We start from the raw sequence: 21,814 nt of genomic DNA on the forward strand, positions 1-21,814 counted from the left end.
TTGAGAAAAACTACTGGGAATGAATCACCAGTTTTTGTGAAGGGTGCTGAGAGACACCAAGCTCTAGAATAATTTTTTTTTTCCTTTCTTGTGAGGTTGCTGTGGTTGTGGCAAATAAAGGTGCTTTTAAAAGCTCCAATTTTGAAATGCAGTCAGGCTGCTTCATAAATTGCAGTGTCTGGCTCTTCAGCCAGCTTATTTAGGGCAGAAGGAGGGCTGTAGCACAGGAGACTTACCCAGGTTTCTAAGCAGAACAACATACATATATATATATATATATGTGTGAGTGTGTGTGCATATTTGTTTTGACATATAGATGAAAATCAAAATAGCAGAAATCTTTCAAGATAAATGCTATACAAAATAGTCTAAGAATGTAGTCTTGATGATGTTTTAATAGCTCATAAAAATTTCTTCCTAGCTTTCATATTTAAACCTCCAATTTATTGTATTCACTATATAAAACTATAAAACAGAAACATGGCAGATGTGTAGATGAAGGTATTTAAACACGACTACATTTAATCAGAACAAGGTTGACTTCATCTAGTGTCCTGTCTACCACGGTGGCCAAACATAGAAGCCTAGAGAAGGTTTAGTAAAGTGCAGAAAGCCAGGAGACATGCACATTTCCCCTGTATGCTCCCAGCATCCAGCACCTTGTGTTACTGAGCCAGACAGGGTGTAATTTTTATCCAGTAGTCTTCATTTAACTACTTCTCTATCAATACATCGAGTCTTTGATGTGTGTTTTGAGGTGTATGCTTAGTTACAGAGAGCAAGCTGGTAGCAACTGTGTGTCCTTGAGCACACAAGTCTTCGTACAACTATTTGGTTTGCAATATGTTCATGGCTGCTGAAGAGTCCATGGTATAGATGTAATCTAAAACATCAATCTGCTGCTATGTGTGCAGTAAGAGTTAATTTTTAACTCCACCTTTAGAAAAAAAAAATAAGAGGCAATATTTTTTTAAAAATTATTTTTTAAGTAGTGAGGACTTCCGTTGTCTTTTTATGGCAATTTAATCTGATTCCCAAGGCTATTATAAGCCCTCAATATTGAAGAACCCATTACTTCTTTCCAGGTATACTTGAGCTTTTACAAGGAAGCTTGATGGCCTCCTACTCATGAAGATAAAATGATACTTGAATAAATGGTATTTAAATAAACAAACTGTGTTCCTATATCAGAAAAGTCGCATCCTGGATTGGATAAAGCATGAAGAGAGTCTTTTACTCAATCCTAGCAGGTTTGTATGTTGCAGAAATTGCAACATACAGAGTTTAAGGCAAAAGTAGAAAAGAGTGTTTTCTTGATTAAAAAAATGAATTTGTCCTTAGTTTCATAATCTGTGGCTGTTGTTCATGTATCAGCAGTTGTACAGGAAAATAAAAATAAAAATAACCAGAATAAAACGCAGTAAAAATTAAACTCTAAATCTGTCCCTTTCAGGGCTTTTTAACCTCTTGAATTTTATTTTTCTTTAAGAGAACAATCATTTTCTTGTGGCCCTGGAATGCAGACAAGTCCTCTTGGACAATATGAAGAAATCTTATGAAAACATTTCTCCCCTTTAAAGAAGGGGAAAGCATTCATAGCATTCGTGGAAGAGTTAAATTTACAGGTTACTAGAAGCAAATGATATGAAATACTGAGGCACATGATGAGATGACTGCCAGGGAAATTAGTCTTCCCTGGAAACCTGAAAATGTGCTTTGAAACCATTTGTGCCTGTGGAGCTAGTTGAGTGGGAAGTCTTGAGACAGTCTGTTTTTTTCCTATGCACAGGTGGTGAGAGGAAAACATTGAATTTTTAGTTTGTATATTATTAGACCCTTTAGAGGATTAAATAACAAGATCAAAAAAATACCTAATAAGGCCAAAAGTAACATGGTGGTTTGGAAATTCAGATCTCTTCAGTAGTCTCTTGTAGATTATGGAGTGGTTCTTTTTCACTGCAATGTTGAGGCAAATTTAAACATGTTACCATGTCAGTCTGTGTTGCAGGGGATTTTCATGGAAAAATACACAATCTGGAAAAAAAACACAACACAAACCTAACTGCCAATAGTACTATTTTAAGTCATTTTAAAGGTTTTTGTTAACAGATGCAAATCTAGATCAAATATGTTTTCTTCAGTGTTTTAAAAAACATCTGCTGATTTGGCAAACTAGCTTCGGTATACTGTGTGCCAGAAGTCAGGGAGTTGGAAAACGAGAATTTAGGAGAATGTCTCGTTCTTATGTTGCCCATCTGTGGTGGATTTAGGGGTATGGCTTGTCAATGAATTGAGAATTATTCATAGTTAATGGGGAGACTGATCCAAGTTTTACTTTCCACAGGGAGAAGTAAGAGGGGGAAGATCCGGAGTACAAAAATAATTTGCTATAAATTTGCTATTTTTCTCCATATATGAAGGAGGGGGATAAAAAGAGGACTTAGTTTTGTATCATCCATGGTAGTGAAATAAAAATATAATTGATCTGCTTCTGATTAAGTGGGTCTGTAGCTTTATTATAATACATCATTACATATATTAAATTTATCCTAAATGTAGCTATTCTATCTAAAGTTCTTTAGACAAGTGTTTAGTGTTTTTTCTCAAATGTATTGTTTATCATATGGAAGATATTAAATAGGATCCATCTTTGCAGAATAAAGTTATCTCTGTGTATAGGAGAGGAAGTGAACAACAGAATTTCAGTGCAGTTAAAGCGCGTGTAAGGTCTTGAATGAAAAACTTGAGCGTGTGTAGTTGAAATTCTGAAATGAGTTTTATACTAATTTCTTCCTGGTTCAAAGACATTTTCATAACATAGAAAAAAACAATCTATTAGTAATTTTTCCCCCCCTAAATGTGTATTGCATGTAAAGGCTTATTTTTGTGAAGTGATGCACTTTGGTAGTCATAGTATATCAGCCAAAAGGACAGACAGCATTAAGTTTGCAGCCCAGGGTGGTATGGGAAACAGGGAAAAAGCAAAGCATATTTGTGTGCTACCTTTTTAGTTTCAGGATATTCTGGGGACTCCTGCTATGGAGATAGTTCAGAACCATGTGAGCTTTGGTAACCTTCCGAGACAGCATTATGAAAAAACCTGCTGTTTACAGCCTTTGTAGTATTCCACATCTGGCAATTTTACCCTGCCTTGGCACATGTAGGTTTATGGAAATTAGTGTCAGTCCTGTCTTCAGGAAGCAGCACTCTTAGTTTCCCCCCCACCCTCCAGAGAAAAAACATTTAGCAATCTGTCTTACTCCTAAAACTCTTTTACATTGAGTAAGGGACATAGCAGACCTGGAGGTATTTTACCCTAAAAATTTAACCTCTTCCCAATGGTCGGAGGATGGCTGCTTAGAGGACTCCTGGTGACTTGGTTAACTTTCCTAGCTGTGCCAGCACATCTGTGTACAAGGAATTAAAAAAATAAAAATTAAACCACTAAGACTGTTATCTTACATTCTCCGCTGTGCATCAGATTTAACAATTTATCAGGCAAGTTACAGTTGTTGAAGAAAGTGGTGAGACATCTTTCACTTAAAAGTATCAAGAGGCATTAAATAGCATTCATTCTTATCTGAACTTTTAAGAATCTGATTTTCAGCTTTCAGATAAAAAAAAATATATATAAAATTTTCAATTTTGAAAGTGCTTTCAAGAAATGAATTTTAGAAATGCTAAACCTGCCTTAACCTTCTAATTGGATCAAAGCAGCATGCAGATGAAACAGAAAGAGAGACAACTCTAAGTATAGCATGCACATAAGCGCAGATGTTAGTTTATTTTTTAAGATGGTAAATATTATAAAAAGTTTACATTTCAATGCTGCTGCTTTTTACACATGTGGACACTTGCTCTGTAAAAGAACCATTTATCTTAATTGTGAGTAAACGTATTTTATTGCTACAAAAATGTATGTAGTTAAGTACCCACTTCATTAAAAAAGAAGCACTGAATATATTGCTGATACTGTATTTTATTCTGAATCTAATTATGCTGTAAGCATTATCACAACTAGTGAGTACATTTTTCTTTAAAAATCATTAGAAAAGCTTTTAACTTCCTTCTGTCAGATCTTCAAATTTTTAGTTCGACCAACATTTTTGCACTAATCGTTACATGAACTGTACAAATATTTTGTTTCCCTTCCAAAAATCCTCCAAACAGCCCTCAACTGAAGATTCAGCTTCCGTTTTCCATTTTTAAATGTAAGAAAGCAGACCAGTGTACTTGGAGCTTACAAACTCGAGAGGCAGGAGACCTTTTCTCCATTAACACCAGCGACAGGACCCGCGGGAACGGGGTTAAGCTGAGGCAGGGGAAGTTTAGGCTTGACATCAGGAGGGGGTTCTTCACAGAGAGGGTGGTTGCACACTGGAACAGGCTCCCCAGGGAAGTGGTCACTGCACCGAGCCTGTCTGAATTTAAGAAGTGTTTGGACTGTGCACTTAGTCACATGGTCTGAACTTGGGTAGACCTGTGCGGTGTCAAGAGTTGGACTTGATGATCCTTAAGGGTCCCTTCCAACTCAGGATATTCTATGATTCTATTCTATGATTCTATGAAACCTGCAAATGACCATAACTAAAGGAAACTTCAAAAATTTGAGAGTGTAGAATTGCAGGAAAGCACTTCATAAAGTGAAGATGGAGATGTGAACCTGCCTGCTAAGTAGCAAGTAGATAACTTGTCTAGCAAGTTGCTTCAACCAAAAATAAAGGAATCCAGTGGAGAACATTTTCAGAATTTTTTACTAAATAAATAAAATAATAATAAAAATAAATAAATAAATAAAAATAAATGTAAGATTTTTAGATAAGATATTTCCTTAATAAGAACTGATGTTTCTCTAGTAAGGGAGCTTTTCTATTTAAACAAAATGGAGAGAGTAAAGAAAGTCTATGCAAATGTATTAAAATATGAGTTTTATTAAATCTACAGAAATTCTAGTAATGATGTTACATTTTTGACAGTTTTATATTTTGAGTTGTACTTCTTGAGAAAAGTAGCTCTTCCAGAGATCTCAAAGATTACATATTTTTGCCTTTAGCAAGAGGTAGGCAGAAAGCCATGAATTCTGTAATGCTTATGTATGAGGAGAAACACCTTGCAAGGAATTTTAGGAGGTTTAGTGCTACAGCAGTTGTCAAAGTCTTCCTTATGAGAGGCCAAGGAAAGCAACTGAAAATTAACATGTAGCAGGTTTCAGAAGCTTTGAGATGAAAACTAGATGAAAATATATTTGCAATAGTTGCTCCTTAGTCTTGAAATGATTGATTTAGGATAGGCTTCCACTAAATAAGCTGGAGGTTCCTAAGCTGCTTGGAGAATACTGGTGTACTGAGTACCACCTTCTGCACAGAGGCCAACAGTTGTGCAGAGTTGTGACTCCAGCTCTGAGCAGGAAGGTGTTTCAGCTGCTCACTTGCCTTATCAGGCATCTCATGGAAACCCGAGCTCCTGGGTGATCTGAAACCCGCTGGGTCAGGGGATTCTGTAAGAGTTTTGGAAAGATGAAAGCAACAATGGCTGAGTCAGCACTGTGCAGCAAATTGATTCGTCTTAAAGACTGCTTACATTGTGAATAATGAAAAATCTGTTTTCAATATCAAAGGCATGACAAAATCCTGAATTTAGGCATATTTTATAAATATATGAATACAGCTTGTGACTGAAACTATTTTAAGTTTTCCATTTAAACTCAGCATTTACAAACATTTTTCTGTACTCTTTGGCGCAGTTGTGGCATGTATTCCTGAGCTCCGAAAATATTTTGATTTCCATGTTTGTTTCCATGTTCAGCTGGTAGAACAGCTGAAGCAGAGGACCTAGTGGAAGAGCAAATGAAAGTTGTTCTTTTTATGGTGGAGCTGCTTTCAGGCAGGTCCTAATTGCTGCTTTTCCAAAACTTGAGACCAGAATGAATAGATTATCTCAGGGAGCAATGTACATAGTTGAAATTGCTTTCATATTCATGCAAACTCAGCCTGTATGTTTGCCTCTGTGCCCTCTATGCTTGTAAGGATGCAGGATGGGAAGGATGCACAGAGAGCTGTGCAGCAAAAGGTCCTTTTGGTGTGGTGCTCTCTGGAGATTAAAAAATAAATAAATAAATAAGTCTCATGTTTCACACAAGCTGAGACATTCAGCTGTAAACTTTTTCCTTTGGGGGCATCACCTATATGGCTTGTACAGGTCTTATGTTTGTTAGTGATTTTCTTTTTCTGTGCTTTTAAGGAACTGAAACATTTTTTTATTTTTATTTTTTGCAAGTCTATGCTAAAAATCCTCCTACATGAGAAGAGGCAGAACTTGATTTAGAGGCAGTGCCACTGCTGTCTCTAGCAGTAATAGTTTGAGTATCAGAAGCTTGGGAATAGTGGTTTTAGTAGTTGCAAAGAAAAACATGACCACATGTCTAGAGTATGAACACCAGAGCAAACCCCCATCTGCAGCAGGGCTGAAACAGCAGCATACTAGGATGTCAGCTCTGGACCCCATTGCAGTGAAGGCTTTTGCCAGCAGTGGATGTGACTTGCACAATTTTCTGTAAAGCTAGAAATGCCAATATTTCTGAGTGAAATCTTTTCCAGTGGAGACAAAGGATGGTTCCAGTTTTCCCTCCTGCTCCATAAGTGATGCTGGCCCTGGTGATAAGAAAGGATTGTGCTATGTTGGGGAGGAGATCGGTATAACTCCAGGTGGTGAGCGAGACCCCAATTATACTTACAATTGCCTTAATCCAGCCTAAACAAAGAGAGGGAGATTTGTGCGCATTTGCTGTATTGAGCTGTGCCAAAATAATCATTGCTCTCTGGGGAGGTAGAGATCAGGCGAAATTCCTTATTTCAGCCGTGCTATGTGATCCAGAACTGAGGTTGATTACCTACATACTTCTGCCTGTTGACCTGCAATCCCTGTGTGACCTTTCTGGTATGCCATTTGGGCATGTCCTACAGCTGTTTTGGTGATTCTGATTAACCACCACTCTGTAGGTTGTGCTGGCTAGCTGGTGAATTTTTGCCACAGAGTTCTGAATGATGAATACTTTCTGCTTTTGGCTCAGACCAGACAATAATTTTAGATTCTCTTCCTTACTCAACTGCCAAATTTTCCTTGTCAATCTTCCAGGCCTCCACCTTCCTGCCCCTTTAAAAAAAAAAAAAAAAAAAGTTATGTTTGTGGTAGAAATTGACCAGTGAATTTAAAAATGCCTGAAATTTAGGAAAATGGGGTAGAAGAAACAGACAAATACTGACTTCTATTACATAAATATTACTTCTGTGAGAAACTATGTTGCAAAAAGAACTTTGCTCTCAATTGAGTTTTTGGATCTAGTGGTTAGAATTAAAGATTACCAGCTAATTGTCTTTTCTCTTGCTGTGCTCTGCAAATGGTCAAAAGTTCACAAGTGTGATAGTTTTTTTTTGTTTTTGTTTTTGTTTTTTTTTTTGTTTGTTTTTGGTAAAACAGTAAGCATGATCTGTAAGTCAACTATGGCACAAAAGTGGGATGGGGGTGATGGTTGTTATCACGTAAAATAGGAAATAGCAGCCACATGATGCTTCTGAAGGAAAGTGGGATAAGGCTGCAAGAAGCTAGATAACTCCCAAGTAATCTGTTCTATCTTCCTTTTCTGTAACCTTCAGAATCCATATGTAGAGGAAGCCATAGAAAAGCCCTAAAGGAAAGTGAGATTTAGAACAGAATGTGGATCTTAATTTGTCATGCTCATTGATCAGATCCTCACGGAGGGTGGGAGTAGCTAGCAAATTGATTATTATTAATCCAACAGTAAGTGCATGTTTTAAGTGTGCAGGAGGGATGTAGCTGAGGAAAAATGAGTGTCTGAAGCTCATTGTATAGGCAGTTAATAAATGCTACTTTCTGTCACTTGATAGAGAAGAGCAGTGTCATTTTTTTTCCTATCTTCTGTATTTGTACTGAAAACTTTATATATATTTTCATACTTTATATATATTTTTATACTTCGTATATATTTCATACTGTGAATAATGGCTGCTGCCATTTATCCATACTGAAGTGCTGAGTGACTTTGGTAAAGATCATACCAATCCAGCCTCTAAAAATAAGCAAAATTAAATTCGTGGGCTGCCTCATTGTTAGCTTTCTCTTATTGGTTTAGTTTTTGTTGTTACTTTGTTATTAATACTGTTGTGGCCTCTTGCCTAAGGCATAGTCAATCAAGACTACTGTAGAGTCCTCTCATGTACAAAAGCATACTGATATGACATGTCTGTATTTGGATAGCTAATATTTTATTTGGCTGTTCTTTTGACAGTAAGTTTACAATGACTTTCTCCTCTCTAGAAGACGTGCCGTGTTTTGTTTTCTAGGCAGTTATCAGAGATCTGAGACTTCTGTGCTTCAGTAAGTTCTTGACATAGGCAGTGGAAACATTAATATTAAAAACGTGAATTTTAACGTGTTGGATGAGAGCGATCTTTCATCTAAGGAACAAGGCAAAGCCTTGTGTGCTCAACTTTCAGAATACCTGAATTTAGAGAATCTCTGTGATTCAAACAAGAAAACTAATGGCATGGAGTGGTCTGAAATGCAGTGTTGATTACTGTAGACAGGATTCATTTTAAAAAGACAATGTTGCATCATTAGCAAACAAATGGTTTTCATGTGCCTTTTAGATGATAGAAGACCACTTTACATGTATATAAATAATCCTTAACTTTTTCTAGACAGGCCTTTTGCTAGATTTTTGTGCATCTGCAATGGTTTAGGATTGTGTATCAGGTTAGATGTTTGGTCAAAAAGGCTTCTTGATGCAACAAGAATTAAGATCATAAGTACTTAAGAACGTAAGTGACATCAGGAGGGGGTTCTTCACAGAGAGGGTGGTTGCACACTGGAACAGGCTCCCCAGGGAAGTGGTCACTGCACCGAGCCTGTCTGAATTTAAGAAGAGATTGGACTGTGCACTTAGTCACATGGTCTGAACTTTTGGGTAGACCTGTGCGGTGTCAAGAGTTGGACTTGATGATCCTTAAGGGTCCCTTCCAACTCATGATATTCTATGATTCTACTTAAATACCTTGAAAAAGTGTTTCTTATAATACAAAGATTATAGGACACCTATAAGTAAAATACATCTCTGGTCATTCCATGGTTCTTTTCTAATCTTTCTTTAAAACTACCTTTGGTCCTGAAAATATCACTGTGTTCCAGAAATGGAGCTTCATTACATTACAAGTTTTGGTTTTTGAAGAGTGATAAGTGAATTCAGTCAGTAGCCACTGTCTTCTGTGTTGACCCCACTTTCAGCTACACCAAAACTTGCATAGCTAAAGCTATGTATTTGTTTTCAAGTGTACATATATACACATGTATGCACACAGAGTAGTAAACCAGAAGTGTCAGAAATCTTGCTATTTATTTCAGTTTATGGTTCAATTCCTCCTGGTCACCTCCAGAGGAAGGACTTTAAGAAGTTTTTAAGGTTTTAAAAGAACATTAAGAAGTTTTTTGTTAAAAAAAAAAAAAACAAAAACAAAAAAAAAACTTCTGTTTTTTAACATTGAGCTGAATAACCTATTTCTCAGAAGGGTCTGTGATACTGAAATAAGTTTTTAAACACCTGCATTAAATGTGTGGTTTCGTGTGCTTTTTCTTGCCTTCCCCCACTCAATATCAGAGTACAACACCTGGTATAAGTCAAAAGTAAATTTAAGCCACTGGTATGACAAGCAGGTTCCTGTCAAGAAAGACCTAAAAATCTGCTTCGACAGCACTAGACTTTCTGCTTAAATTGAAGTTATGGAAAAGGAGGCATAGTGGCATAGAGAGCAGCCACAGAGTACAGTTCCCTTTTAGTGGTCTCATTCTTCAGATTCACTGGCCTCTCCAGGCACATGATGAAGCATTTTAGAAGCACACACAATTACAAACATTTAAAGGACAAATAGCTAATATGTGTTACCTGAAATAGCAAGTTATCGATGCTAATTTTATTCTAGTAGCATATGGATTTTTCTTGAAAAAAATACTGTATTCTTAATCCAAGTTGGAAAATTGCAGTATTAATGTTTATTTTGCATATGAGTTTATTTAAAAATTTAATGTTTATTTAAAATTATTTATATTAAAATTTTTCAGCCAAACTTAAAATAGCGAAGTTTCTTTAAAATAAAAAGACCTGTACTTGTACAGCTCTTTTGTTAGGGAAACATTATGAAAGCAAATGCAGTTGTGATACAATAGTAGATTTTGTTTGTTTGTTTTTTTATGGTATAGTGATGATAGAGGTAAAAGGCTTGGGTGGCAGAATCATTCAGTACTGATTTCATACTGACATGGTGTATGAGTATTTTCTGTTTTAATGACCTGTTTCGTCAGCTTCTGACAAATAAAAATTTTGGCAGATATATTGATCACAATTTCATTCTCTGGCATAGGAGATAATCCTTATCTTAATTTTCATATAAATATATCTGCAGCATTTTTTCCTTCTGTGCAAATAATTTGAAGCTATTCTGGGAGATGTTTTGAACCATGAATGCTGTATTTTAATGTTTTAAGCCTTGCCACTTAAGCTGTATGTACAAGCCATGCATTTAACCAGCAAATTCTGATGGAAACTTTGTTCAACCATGTTTATGAATGCCTTAGTAAATGAAGAAATAAATTTGTGACTGGCGGCCTGATCTCAGGTACATTACAAAGTATAATTTCTGTAATATTTGGTAATGATCAGTGAGAATTGTTAGTGGACTTTCTCTCATGTTGTTTCGTGAACTGGCTGTTAAGTTGCTGTATGAAATACTCTAGGAATAGAACAGTAATGCGATTAATATTGCAGAAGTGTATTTCTTTTGTAAAGACCTCATCTGAAACACCAGAGAATCAGTCCACTGGTTTCTAAATGGATTAAGTTTTTACGTGTAGCAGTTTTATGTTCATCATTTTTATGTCTGTATTGGAGTCTAATAATTTCCCCTCCCTCTCACTGTATTTTGCAGGCATACAGGAGTTTCCAGAAAATATAAAAAACTGCAAAGTCTTGACTGTTGTTGAAGCGAGTGTAAATCCAATTTCAAAGTAAGTTTGTAACTTTTATGATACTTAAGATTTTATGCAAACAGTGCTGACTCTCAAACATGCTCCATTCAAATTTTTGCAAACCAACCCTTGTAATTGGAGGCAAGGAACAGAGGGTACCTGAGGTATTTTCATTAAGCTCATTGTGTTGAGATAGAGTATTGCTGTGTTAGTCACGTATTTTGCCCAAGTTAATAGGCTGTGTGAGGTACCCTGCATTATTTCATGTGGCTTTGTTAGCTTTTTTTCGGTCCATTACTTCTCTGTGAAGGTAGAGAAATGTGTTAAGAGTTTTGTTTCTTAATAACTAATTAATTTTACTCCAAATCCGCTACCATGGTTTTTCAAACAACCTGTGTGAATTGATTTACTTGTCACCTTCTATAGTAACAAAATTAACTTGACAAAGTAGCACTGCCACAGATAAAAACCTCATGTAAGGTAAGTCTGCTGCGGAGGAAAAAAGGCATTGCATGGGTTTTAATTTATCTTATCACCTCTAATGAATGCTTCTTCCACAGTAGCTGTCAGGAGCTGTTTGTAGTTTTTACTGCCTATAGATATTGTCCTCAATACTTAAAAATAATTTTGAAACGAACATTGTATTGAACAAGTATCTAGCGCAGTCTTGTAGAAATTCCTTTGCCACCTATTAATGCTGTTGGTATGTAGGATTTCACTACTATACTGTTGTTTAAGAAAGTATAACTTAATGCCCTGAATATAATTGAAGGCACTGTGGTATTTTATTTCTTTGTAGGCTTCCAGATGGATTTTCCCAACTGTTAAACCTAACACAGCTGTACCTGAATGATGCTTTTCTTGAGTTTTTGCCAGCCAATTTTGGCAGGTAGGTTGAATTTGAAACTTCGTATCTACATTTAATTTTAAATGTATGCAGAGAAGTTTCTGCTTCTACTCAAAGTGTGATCTGGAGGAGAGGAGGAAGTGTACATTACCTATTCATTTATACCATTTTATTTAAAGAAAAAAAATACCTTTATCACTCGTGCTTTATTTGGGGTTTAGGCAGGACAAATAATGCTTATGATAAGCAAAGAAACAAACATGTTTGTGCAGTTGCTTCTTGTACAACATAAATCCGATAATTACAGGTTAAGCAATTAATGGAATTTGTAATTCTACATGTCTGCTCTTGGTTGCACAGATTTCTTCATGCATACAATTTTTGAGTGTCATCTTATCAATATTTATAGTTTATTCAGGTACACTGACTAAGCAAAATTGTTCCATATAATAGCTTAAATGTGAGACACACTCCATTTTGAAGTGATAGGGGTTTGATATAAGTCTTGGGAACAGAAGTGAAAGGGTGATATTGCTAGAAGGAAGACTCCTAGATGAGAATTGTCTGTTCAGTCATCCTTACCATGCTGATCAGCAATTTCTGCTTTTTCTCTACTCTTCACTTTTTATGTTATCTTATGCTGTCTTTGTCACTCTGCTGCCCTATCTCACATCCAGCAAACCTCTCTTTCAGGAAATATGGCTATTAGTTAACAAGGCATATTGCTGTGTATTTGACTTAGACTATGTAGTTCTAGTTCAGGTCAGCACAAGCTGCAAAAGATTACAAAAGCCTCCAAATAGAGTGCTGCAGAAGTTTGGCAGATCAGGAGATGAGCAGTGAAAGATGAGCACAGGTGCAGCCCTTTAATGACCATTAGTGTTTTAGTCATCTGTGACGAGTTAGTGGCCTATTCTTCTCTGTCCGGTTATATGTCATTGCCTGATGAATGATTAAAAGCACCAGATACATTACACTCTCTGCTAACAGAAAAGCTGTTTATGATGCAGGAATATTAATTATCATGCTAGTTTCTAGTAAACTAAGTGTACATTTCAAAAGCCTTCATTAAGGTTAAAGAAGGAATTTCTGGAAGATGCTTTGTCTTTTTGTTGGCATTTTAATGATTGCCTATACATTTTTCTTCTTTTTTTAATTGTTTAACCAAATGGCAAGGTTTTCTTAGTTAAAACAAACAAACAAACAAACAAAACAAAAAACAGGCAGTACAGATAAAATTGAAGACTTCAGGTTGACATAGTTGTTTTTTGAAGCTAATCTTAAATATCTCTTAAAAACTGCATTCACTATCATTTTACTTCATCACTGTCACTTCCTCTTCTGTAATGCTTAGTGTGCTATAACTTGCTTAATTGTTAGGCAAGTGATGAAGTCATTCAAAATACTTTATATAAGTTTTCTTGCCTAGTACATTTATTCTGTATTGCACAGAATAAATATTATTCTATAGGAAAGTAATTTTTAGATTATATAAATTAGAAAATAATGAATCTGTTAAAATGTTAACTGTTGGATATTTGAAAAAAGAACTCTAGAACACATTAGAGATAAAATAAAACCCCAAGATTTCTTTCAAAAGAAATTTTCTGTTCTAACTGATTATTTTGTAAAAGAGAATTGAGGTTTTGCGGAAGAGAGTTTTTTGTTTTTAATTAAAGTTCTGTAAATTTAACAAAGCTTTTTCTGACAATCCCAACATTGTGACAAAATAAGTATGTATTAGATTTCTGCTCAGAACTACAAGAGCTTGAAGAAAGAGGATTGCTGTCTTGCTGACCTAGCACAAAAATTTTCTTTCAGTTGGGGCATTTCTGTTCCGTGTCCTGATGGCTTTTTTTTTCTTTTAAAAGCTTTCTGATTTTTTCTTTTTTTTTTTTTTTTTTTTTTTCCACCATCTACTTCTCCTTGAGGTAGTCTTCTTAATCTAAGCCATGTTCTATAAAACTTGGACTCAAACTAAGACAAGTCTTTCTGTTTCCTCCTCCACACTGTATTATGTAGATCATTTGTATGCAGAGGGATTTTCTCCCATTGTAGTGCTTCCTGAAGGAATAAATCTGTCTATCCAATAGAGCTCTTGCTGTTTCTGTGAAGGTCAGGTGATCTTAAGAATTTCACAGTGCTCTGTGATGTACTGCATCTCCTGAAAAATAGGAGATGATGGACTGAAACTGTGTGGCCCATACAATGAGAGTGTTTGTACCTTGTTATGTCTGAACTTATCAAAATAAAAAATTAGAGGGTGCTAAGTTTTAATAGCCCTGTTTCTCTATGTAACATCTATTTCTATATATTTTCGGCTCATTAAGCAGAAACTAATTTCATAGGCCTCTGTTTCTAACATCATCAGTGTTAAAGGCATGTGTTGTATAGTTGTACAGCTGTACCACATACTATGTAAAATGTTTCTTCTCTCTGTAATAAAAGAACTGTAAACTTCATTGTTTCTGAAAAGTAGAGTAAAATTAAAAAAATAAAATTCTGAAAAAATTACATAGTCTGAAAATGTAGAGTAAAAATAGAATTCAGATGTTTGTGAGTATGCAATAACTGTTCATATCACTGTTTCTTAGTTGGTTTTTTTGTTCATATGGAAGGGAAATAGTGTTTTAATGCTTGCTGAGACAAACTAAACATTATTTTAACACTTGCTGAGTGTTGTCAGTTATTTACATCCAGAACAAGCCTTCACCTTCTTCCAATTCTGTGCCTCAATTGTTTTGTATATGTTCTTAAAGCTTCTACTTTTCACTACATAAGAACACATGAAAGCATAAAGCATAGTAATTGAGTTTTGTTTCCTGCTCTTTCTGGTAACTACAGGCAATAATACCTTTTAAAAATAGTAACTCTAGTTAGATTTTTCTGTTCATGTGCCAGGGTCTCCGTTCTACCAGCTTAGTTTTAAAATGTGGTTTCCCACATCAGTTTCTCTCTGACTGCTCATGCTCTTTTGTTCTACAGTTTAATTGCTATCAGCTCTCAGGAGTGTTTTTTTCCCCCATTCTCTCACCTGCATTTTTTTGTGGTGTTCCCATATCCCTCTTTCAATCTGATAGACTAAACAAAATCCATTTGCTCTCTGGTATGACAGGTTTTTCTTTGTGCCTTTATTAATAGATCTTGGAACTAGTTTCAGTTTGAATTTCTATTTTTTTTTAATGGTGGAGGATGACAGCATCTGTAGCTATATTTAGGATCCAAATTGAGTTCTCTTCATGGCTTATACAATGTCATGATTATCTTCTTGTTTCTCTTTGAAATGTCAGTGGTTACACTGTAGTGTTCCACTAGCCCTTTTTGCAGCTGCTGAGTGTTGCTTCCCACATGATCAACTGATGCATTGGACAGCTCAGTTAAAAATGACTGATGACTCGACAAGGAAATAATAAGTACATGATTTGCTACTGTGGCATCCTGTCCCCCTTCCATTCTTTCTGCCCTTAGCGTTGTATACTGTTCTTTTCTCTTCAGTGTTCTACTACTGCATTGTACCATGACAGTTTAGCCTAATCAAAATTTTCCTGTCTTTTTCTGTTAGAAAACATTGAACAGGATAGTCTCAAAATTGATCTTTGAATACCTCTCAGAAATTTTCAGCCCGATGGTCAGGAAAGAAAACTGTAATGCAAATTACTTCTGGTATATTCATGAATCTTTTATTGCATTTACCTCCATTTCATTCTCTGCTTCGAAATTTGTGCTCAAACTTTGCATATTATTGAGGTCAAGGTTATCCAGTCTTTTTCTCCCCTTTATGAGCACTAGATACTTGCTGTCCTTCGGTGATGTTGCAGTTGTCTAGCCTGTTAGGCTTATTAAAAATCACCAGACTTGTGATCAAGTGTGCTAGTTCCTCTGGAATTTTGAGGTGATAGTGTTTTTTCCTCCACTCCCAAACTGTAATTTGAATACATGAATATTGGCCTTGGTCCCAGAGTTAGCCTTTATACCAACATGCAGAAGTCTGAAAACTGCTTATGTGTACTGAAGAAAATTATGCGTGTTGTATCGAAATACACCATATATATTCACATCCAGACATACAAATATTCTGAACTTGAAGCTCATTGTATAATAATGTTTGAACATCTTTAAAAGAGAGACATTATTTATTGTTGGGTGTTTAAGATAAGCCATGTGGTGTATCTTCAGCATTGTTTTAAAAACACTGATAATGTTGTCTGTGGTGGGGTATTGCTTCCAGAGACTTTTTACTGTGATTTTCTTGTGAAATTACTTCTGCTCGTGTTTCTAAAGAACCTGCAGCAGTAGATGCTTTGAGAAGTTTCTACTGTAGGCTAGCGCTTTACATTAATGTATAATGATCAAACTGGGGAATTAATGTACAATGATCAAACTGGGGACTTGATACAGTTACACCTAAGCAAGTTTGCAAACTTAAGTAAAATGCAACCCATTATGGGATGCATATATTTCAGTCCTCTTGTCTTTCTGTTTTAGTTAAGATTCATAAAGAGTATTTCTGCATTAGTGAAACTGTGAAGGAGGTTAAAAATCAGGATCTTCTCTATGAAATGTACAAACATTATACTGTCTGTCCAGGGAATGACTGCTGTTGAACAGCAAATTACTAAGTGTATCTGCTGTATATTTATTTTACATTTTTACAGATTGTATAGTTAAATCAGATTTAGGAAGAATGTCTTACCATGGGCAGGGTATTCACATAGAAGTTTTCTCAAGATAAACTATTTTTGTAATGTAGCTGAAGTTGTTTCCATAGAAATATTGCAGCAATAATTTTGTTGAGACCATTACTCCAGGTATACTTGAATAATACTCCCCTATACCTTTGTGTTTAGGTGCTGTATAAGTATTTAATGGGTATGGAATTTTATAGTCGAGAGATTAAATATTTTCTTACGAGTACAACAAATCTTAGTGATAGAATGGCAGAGGAAATGTATATTCTGCCATTGTGACTTATTTTTCTTTTAATATAGATGAACTAGTCTGTATTTCTTTTCCAAATTAAAGCTCCATTTTTTTCAGTTCCATTGCAGGAATTCAAATGCTTAGCATGGGTGTGTACACCAGCAATTTAAAGAGCAGCTAGGCTAAGTATTTGATGTGTATGATTACATTAAACTTGAATTAACCCTCCCAGTCATAATGGAAGAGATGGCAACTGCTTCAGGCCAATATTTCTCACTAATTACTGCAAGAAAATTACTAGTTTAGACACAGCCTGTATCTCCCAGCCAGGAGAGGCTGAAAATGTTTGTCCAGTAGCACTTGCTCTACACATAAGAAATAAGGTATTTTGGATCTTAGGGTTAGCAGAAGAGAGAGTAGAACATGAAACAGGGTTACAACCTGTGGACCTTTCTGTCACTGACGACAGTCTTTTAATTTCATAGAATTGGCATATGAAAACTAATACAGCGGGTTCTGGCTAAAGTCAACAAAATGTGGGTGTACATATATATATATATAGCTTAGCATATGAATGCTTCTACTGCTTTCAACTGCGAAATTTGACTGCATACATGTGTTCTGAAGAAAAGCTAAAACCTGACTAGCTGTTTTCCCTGTCATCAAACCAAAACACCAACTGGAGCCTAATGCAATGTTTGATTGTGGAAACCTTCCCAAAATAAAGTGTTTTGGAGTTGATTGTGCTACTTTATTTTTAGTTCAGTGTTTAGAAATAGACTTGTTGCGAATCAGTAAGAACCTGAACACAGATACTTGAGTTGTGGGATGCATCAGAAAGGTGGTAGTGGGAAATGATTTCTTACTAGTGAGTGAAGAATTGTTGTCTTATTGGGTGGATTGTCCTTGTTCTCCTATATTCTTGAAGTGTTTGCCTTTTCAGGGGCTGGCCCTAATCAGTGCTGATAATGGGCATGATCTAATACCGAAGCAGGCCCAGAGCAACATTTGTGCTGTTGATGTGATAACTTTGTCCTTAGGACTATAAAGAGCAACACCTGCAGTCTCCAAAGAGAAAGGATTATTATTTCTCCTTTCTAAAGAAGATTGTTCATTCTCTTTGTCATACTTGGAGAATTATCAGTACTCAAGATATAACAGACCTCATGCTGTTGCATCTGTCCAAGTCTGCAAAGATTTGTGGAAGGAGGAGTTTTACAGTGGGTAACAAACATTTAAAGCTTTGGGAAACAGAAGTTATAAGACAATGTGATTAAAATGCGGGGAATTAAAATCTGTAGAACTTGGTTTGAGCTTTGCAATATTTTGCTATGAGGAAAGGCTCCCAGTTCCTGAGCATGTATTGACGCAAAGGACAAGTGTGGTATCTTCTCAGTATGAAAAAAGAATTACCTTAATAATAAAATAGAGCAGCTGCTAGGTAAGACTCTTACCTGGTTGCACAAAATGCAAGGAATTGAGAAAGCTGCAGCAGAATAAAATGGCAAATGATTATGGGAAAATGCTTCCTGTATGTCCAGTGTACCCCTGAGCAAAATTTAGGTGCTATGCAAGCCACAAGATGCCACAGAAGTATCTTCTAGGGAAGGCTATTAATCGCTTGAAGTGTGTGACTTGCTGTCTTGTTCTTGGGTTCAGAAATCCAAACTCAAAATGACCGTTCAAATATGAGGGTTTCACCAGCGATGAAGCTGGTGACAGGGCTAGAAAACAGGAGTGGAAAGGAGCAACTTAGGGAACTGGAGTTACATACTCTGGAGAACAGAAAGGTGAGGGCAGACCTTATTGCTTTCCACAACTACCTGGAAGGATGTTGCGGTGTCAGTCTTCAGGTCTCTTTTCCCAGGGGACAAGTGATAGGACTCAAGGAAATGGTCTCAAGTTGTGTCAGGGAGGTTTAGGTTGGATATCAGGAAGAATTTCTTCATAGAATTGGTGGCCAGGCATTGGAAGGCATCACTGCCCAAGGAAGTGGTGGAGTCCCCATCCCCATCCCTAGAGCATTTATGCGGTCTGTCTCTAAGAGACATGGTGGGTCCAGCTGTTAGCTGCTCTTTGACGATCTTGAAAGTCTTTTCCAACCAAGATGATTCTTAGGTGAAGGAATCTTTTCCAATTATGTTCTAGATGGACAGCAGCAATGTTACTATGAACTGGATTTCAAGTCCTTCAGGTCAGGCAAAGCAAAGAGCTGAGTGGCTTCAAGAAGCTTTTGAGCAAGTTTAAGAAACATCCTCTACTTGCTTTGTTTCTTTAGTAGTTTTGTTTTCATATTTTTTGTTTTACCTCATGTTACGATGAAAGACAGCTCTTTCCAGAATACTCATTTGAGAACAACCTATTTTGTTGTACTATTTTAGAATACGGAAAACACCTCTTTTTTTTTTTTTTTAAATAGTATGCCAAGATCATGTCTCCCATGCTTTCTAAGTCTGAATGCCTGCACAGTTCCCTATAGACCTGTTTGAACTGGATTTGAATGCCATTTTGGTATAGGTTTTGTTGTGCAGCCACAGTAGTATTAACACAGGTGGGGACAGCATTCAAAGTTAGCAATGAATCTTGGGGATTTATTTCTTTTGTGTGTGTTACCCACTGTAAGGTATTCTTTCAGCATCCTTACAAGGTTGTTGTTTCTCTGGGAAGCTGTGGGGGAGGAGGTTCCCCTCCAGCAGTAGCTAACAGCTGGCAGCTATTGCTTGTGATGCTGTGCTAGTAGGCTGAGCTGTGCTCTATTTCAAGGTGACTGTTATATTCTTAGATTATTCGTAGGCATGGCAGATTGCTGCTTTCAGATGCATCCAAAAAAGAGAGACTGTTTTGAGGAAAAACAAATATTGTTTTCAGGCATTCTATTTTTACTTCATATATAGTTATCACTGCTTAATAAGAATTAAGATTTTCATTTGTGTCCTTACAACGTACTCAGTTCAGCACAGCACCTTCAGGAAAGACTGGTCTGTCTGTTCACTGAGCTCCTTTTTCAGTCATGGAGCTTACTGCGCTATTTTGTGTAGTATGAGGCCTGTTGATGGGTCACGTGTAGAATTCTTGTCTTTACAACCCTGTATATATTTAAACCAAATTCAATTTCTGCGTTTCACTTAATAAAGAGTCTTGTCACTTCTGAACTAATGCAAAAAAAAAAAAAAATCTGCTGGGGATACTCCATTGCTTGAATGTCAAGACTGCTTTGAACTTAACCTGGGCCAAGCAGTTGAGTTTGGAATTTAGAAGTTATTTATTTTGCGCTAAGGATTTACTCAGAGAAAGGTCAAAAAAAAAAAAAAAAAAAAAAAAAGTACCCTCTAATAGAAATATCAAAACAGATGAAGAATTTGACTAAAAAGAGAATATGGAATGAAATCACGTATGAATGTAAAGGTTGTTTTTACCATGTGGAAAACCACAGGTATTCCACTAAAGAGTCCTTTCATATGAAATATTCTGATAAATTTCCTGTATTAGAAATTCATCATCATAACTTGTACAGACTGATACTGCCTTTCTTACTTCATGTGTACCTCTGTGTGTGAGGATGGCAATAACTCCTAATGAATCCAATTAAATGCTTTAAAATCTGTAAGTTGAGGGAAAACGACTGTGTTCCAGCAGGTGCAGGAAAGAAGGAAAGATCCCGTTTCTTTGCTGCTTTTCAAAAACCAAACCTTAATGAGTAAATTAATTTGACAAGCAGATTTCTGCATGAAACATTTGCATTCTTACAAGAAAACATTTCAAACTTGTAGATCTCTTTTGAAATGTAAATTTAGCAATATAAATAAGTTCTGAGATTGCTTTTGTCATAAAATACAGTATATTGTGATAATTTGTTATGCCTTTCTGTTACAGATTAACTAAACTACAGATATTGGAACTTAGAGAAAACCAGTTAAAAATATTGCCAAAGTAAGTATGTATGAATCTTATGTAAAGTGGTTTGGAGGTTTTTTTCTATAGTTATACTAATGGAGTAATGCATATTGAAAAGTAGATTGCAACTTATAATTTGTAGCTAAGTAACCAAAGTAACTTCTCAAGAAAATTTCTCTTCATGCTGCCGAAATTAGATATCCTTGCAGAATGATTGGTTTTCCTATAGAGGTTTTCATTAATTTTTCTTGGTACCCCTTTCTGTACTGAAGTTTTCTGTCCCTGTCCAGCTCTGTGGATTTCTGACCCACCTCTGTATCTTTAAGTCAGGATGTGGGCAATTGAGGAAGATTGTTCTAAGGTGTCTGAAGGTTTTTTGCACACATCAGTCAACCAGTGCACACATGCCTGACTGGGTAGATCTCAGATGGCTGAGCACCTGAAACTAGACATTGGTAGTTAATATCATTATCTCTAAATCAAGTGATGAGTTTGAGATGCTTTTTCTGAATGACAGAGGAAGTGTGATTCAGATGATGTGAACTTTTTTTTTTCATTTAAAGCACTTCATTGCTGAAGAACATAACTTGTTACCGTATTGCATAGTCTGCTCTTCAGGTTCTACAATGCATTTGGCTTGTTTAATATAATGGAAGCATATATCTCTGCCATATTTTCTTTAATTGTAAAATAGTTCTGGATATTGCTATGGCACTTGTTCTAATATTTACATGAATTGTACCTGTCATTTAAAATCTAGCATCTTTCTCCTTGCAAACTCTCATTTTGTCAGACCCGCCCATGCTGGCAGTGTTGCAGTTCCTGTTGTTTCAGTGAGCAAATGCTCTGTCTTTTTCTGACTTGGACCCAGCAGGTCTAAGTAGGTTAGTGGAAGTACAAAAGGTCAGTAAAGTGAGAAACAGATTCCAGAGATGGGCTTTGAAGAGCCAGTTGTGGAGTCCTGAGCAGGTTGAGGTATGCAATTAGAAGGTCCTCTGGCAGCGGAAACTGGTAAAGGGTACTTGTTTCAAATGGTACAACTGTTTCAGATGTTTTGGTTGAGAAGGTGCTAACAATTGAATACTCTCATTCTGTTCGGCTTATATACTAGTAGAAATT

At 36.1% G+C, this 21,814-nt stretch overlaps 1 protein-coding gene across 12 annotated transcripts in view; it reads left to right on the plus strand.

Annotated features, from left to right (window-relative positions):
• ERBIN (erbb2 interacting protein) overlaps positions 1 to 21,814 on the plus strand; it is a 120,964-nt gene that overhangs the window by 58,713 nt on the left and 40,437 nt on the right. For all 12 annotated transcript variants that reach the window (XM_072031772.1, XM_038169987.2, XM_072031773.1 and 9 more), the window contains 3 exons: positions 10,995 to 11,073; positions 11,834 to 11,923; positions 20,675 to 20,731. In XM_072031772.1, the coding sequence (XP_071887873.1) occupies positions 10,995 to 11,073; positions 11,834 to 11,923; positions 20,675 to 20,731 (226 nt within the window). The remainder of the gene's footprint in view (positions 1 to 10,994; positions 11,074 to 11,833; positions 11,924 to 20,674; positions 20,732 to 21,814) is intronic.

The sequence above is a fragment of the Anas platyrhynchos genome, chromosome Z, assembly GCF_047663525.1.
Source record: "Anas platyrhynchos isolate ZD024472 breed Pekin duck chromosome Z, IASCAAS_PekinDuck_T2T, whole genome shotgun sequence".
Classification (NCBI taxonomy): Eukaryota; Metazoa; Chordata; class Aves; order Anseriformes; family Anatidae; genus Anas; species Anas platyrhynchos.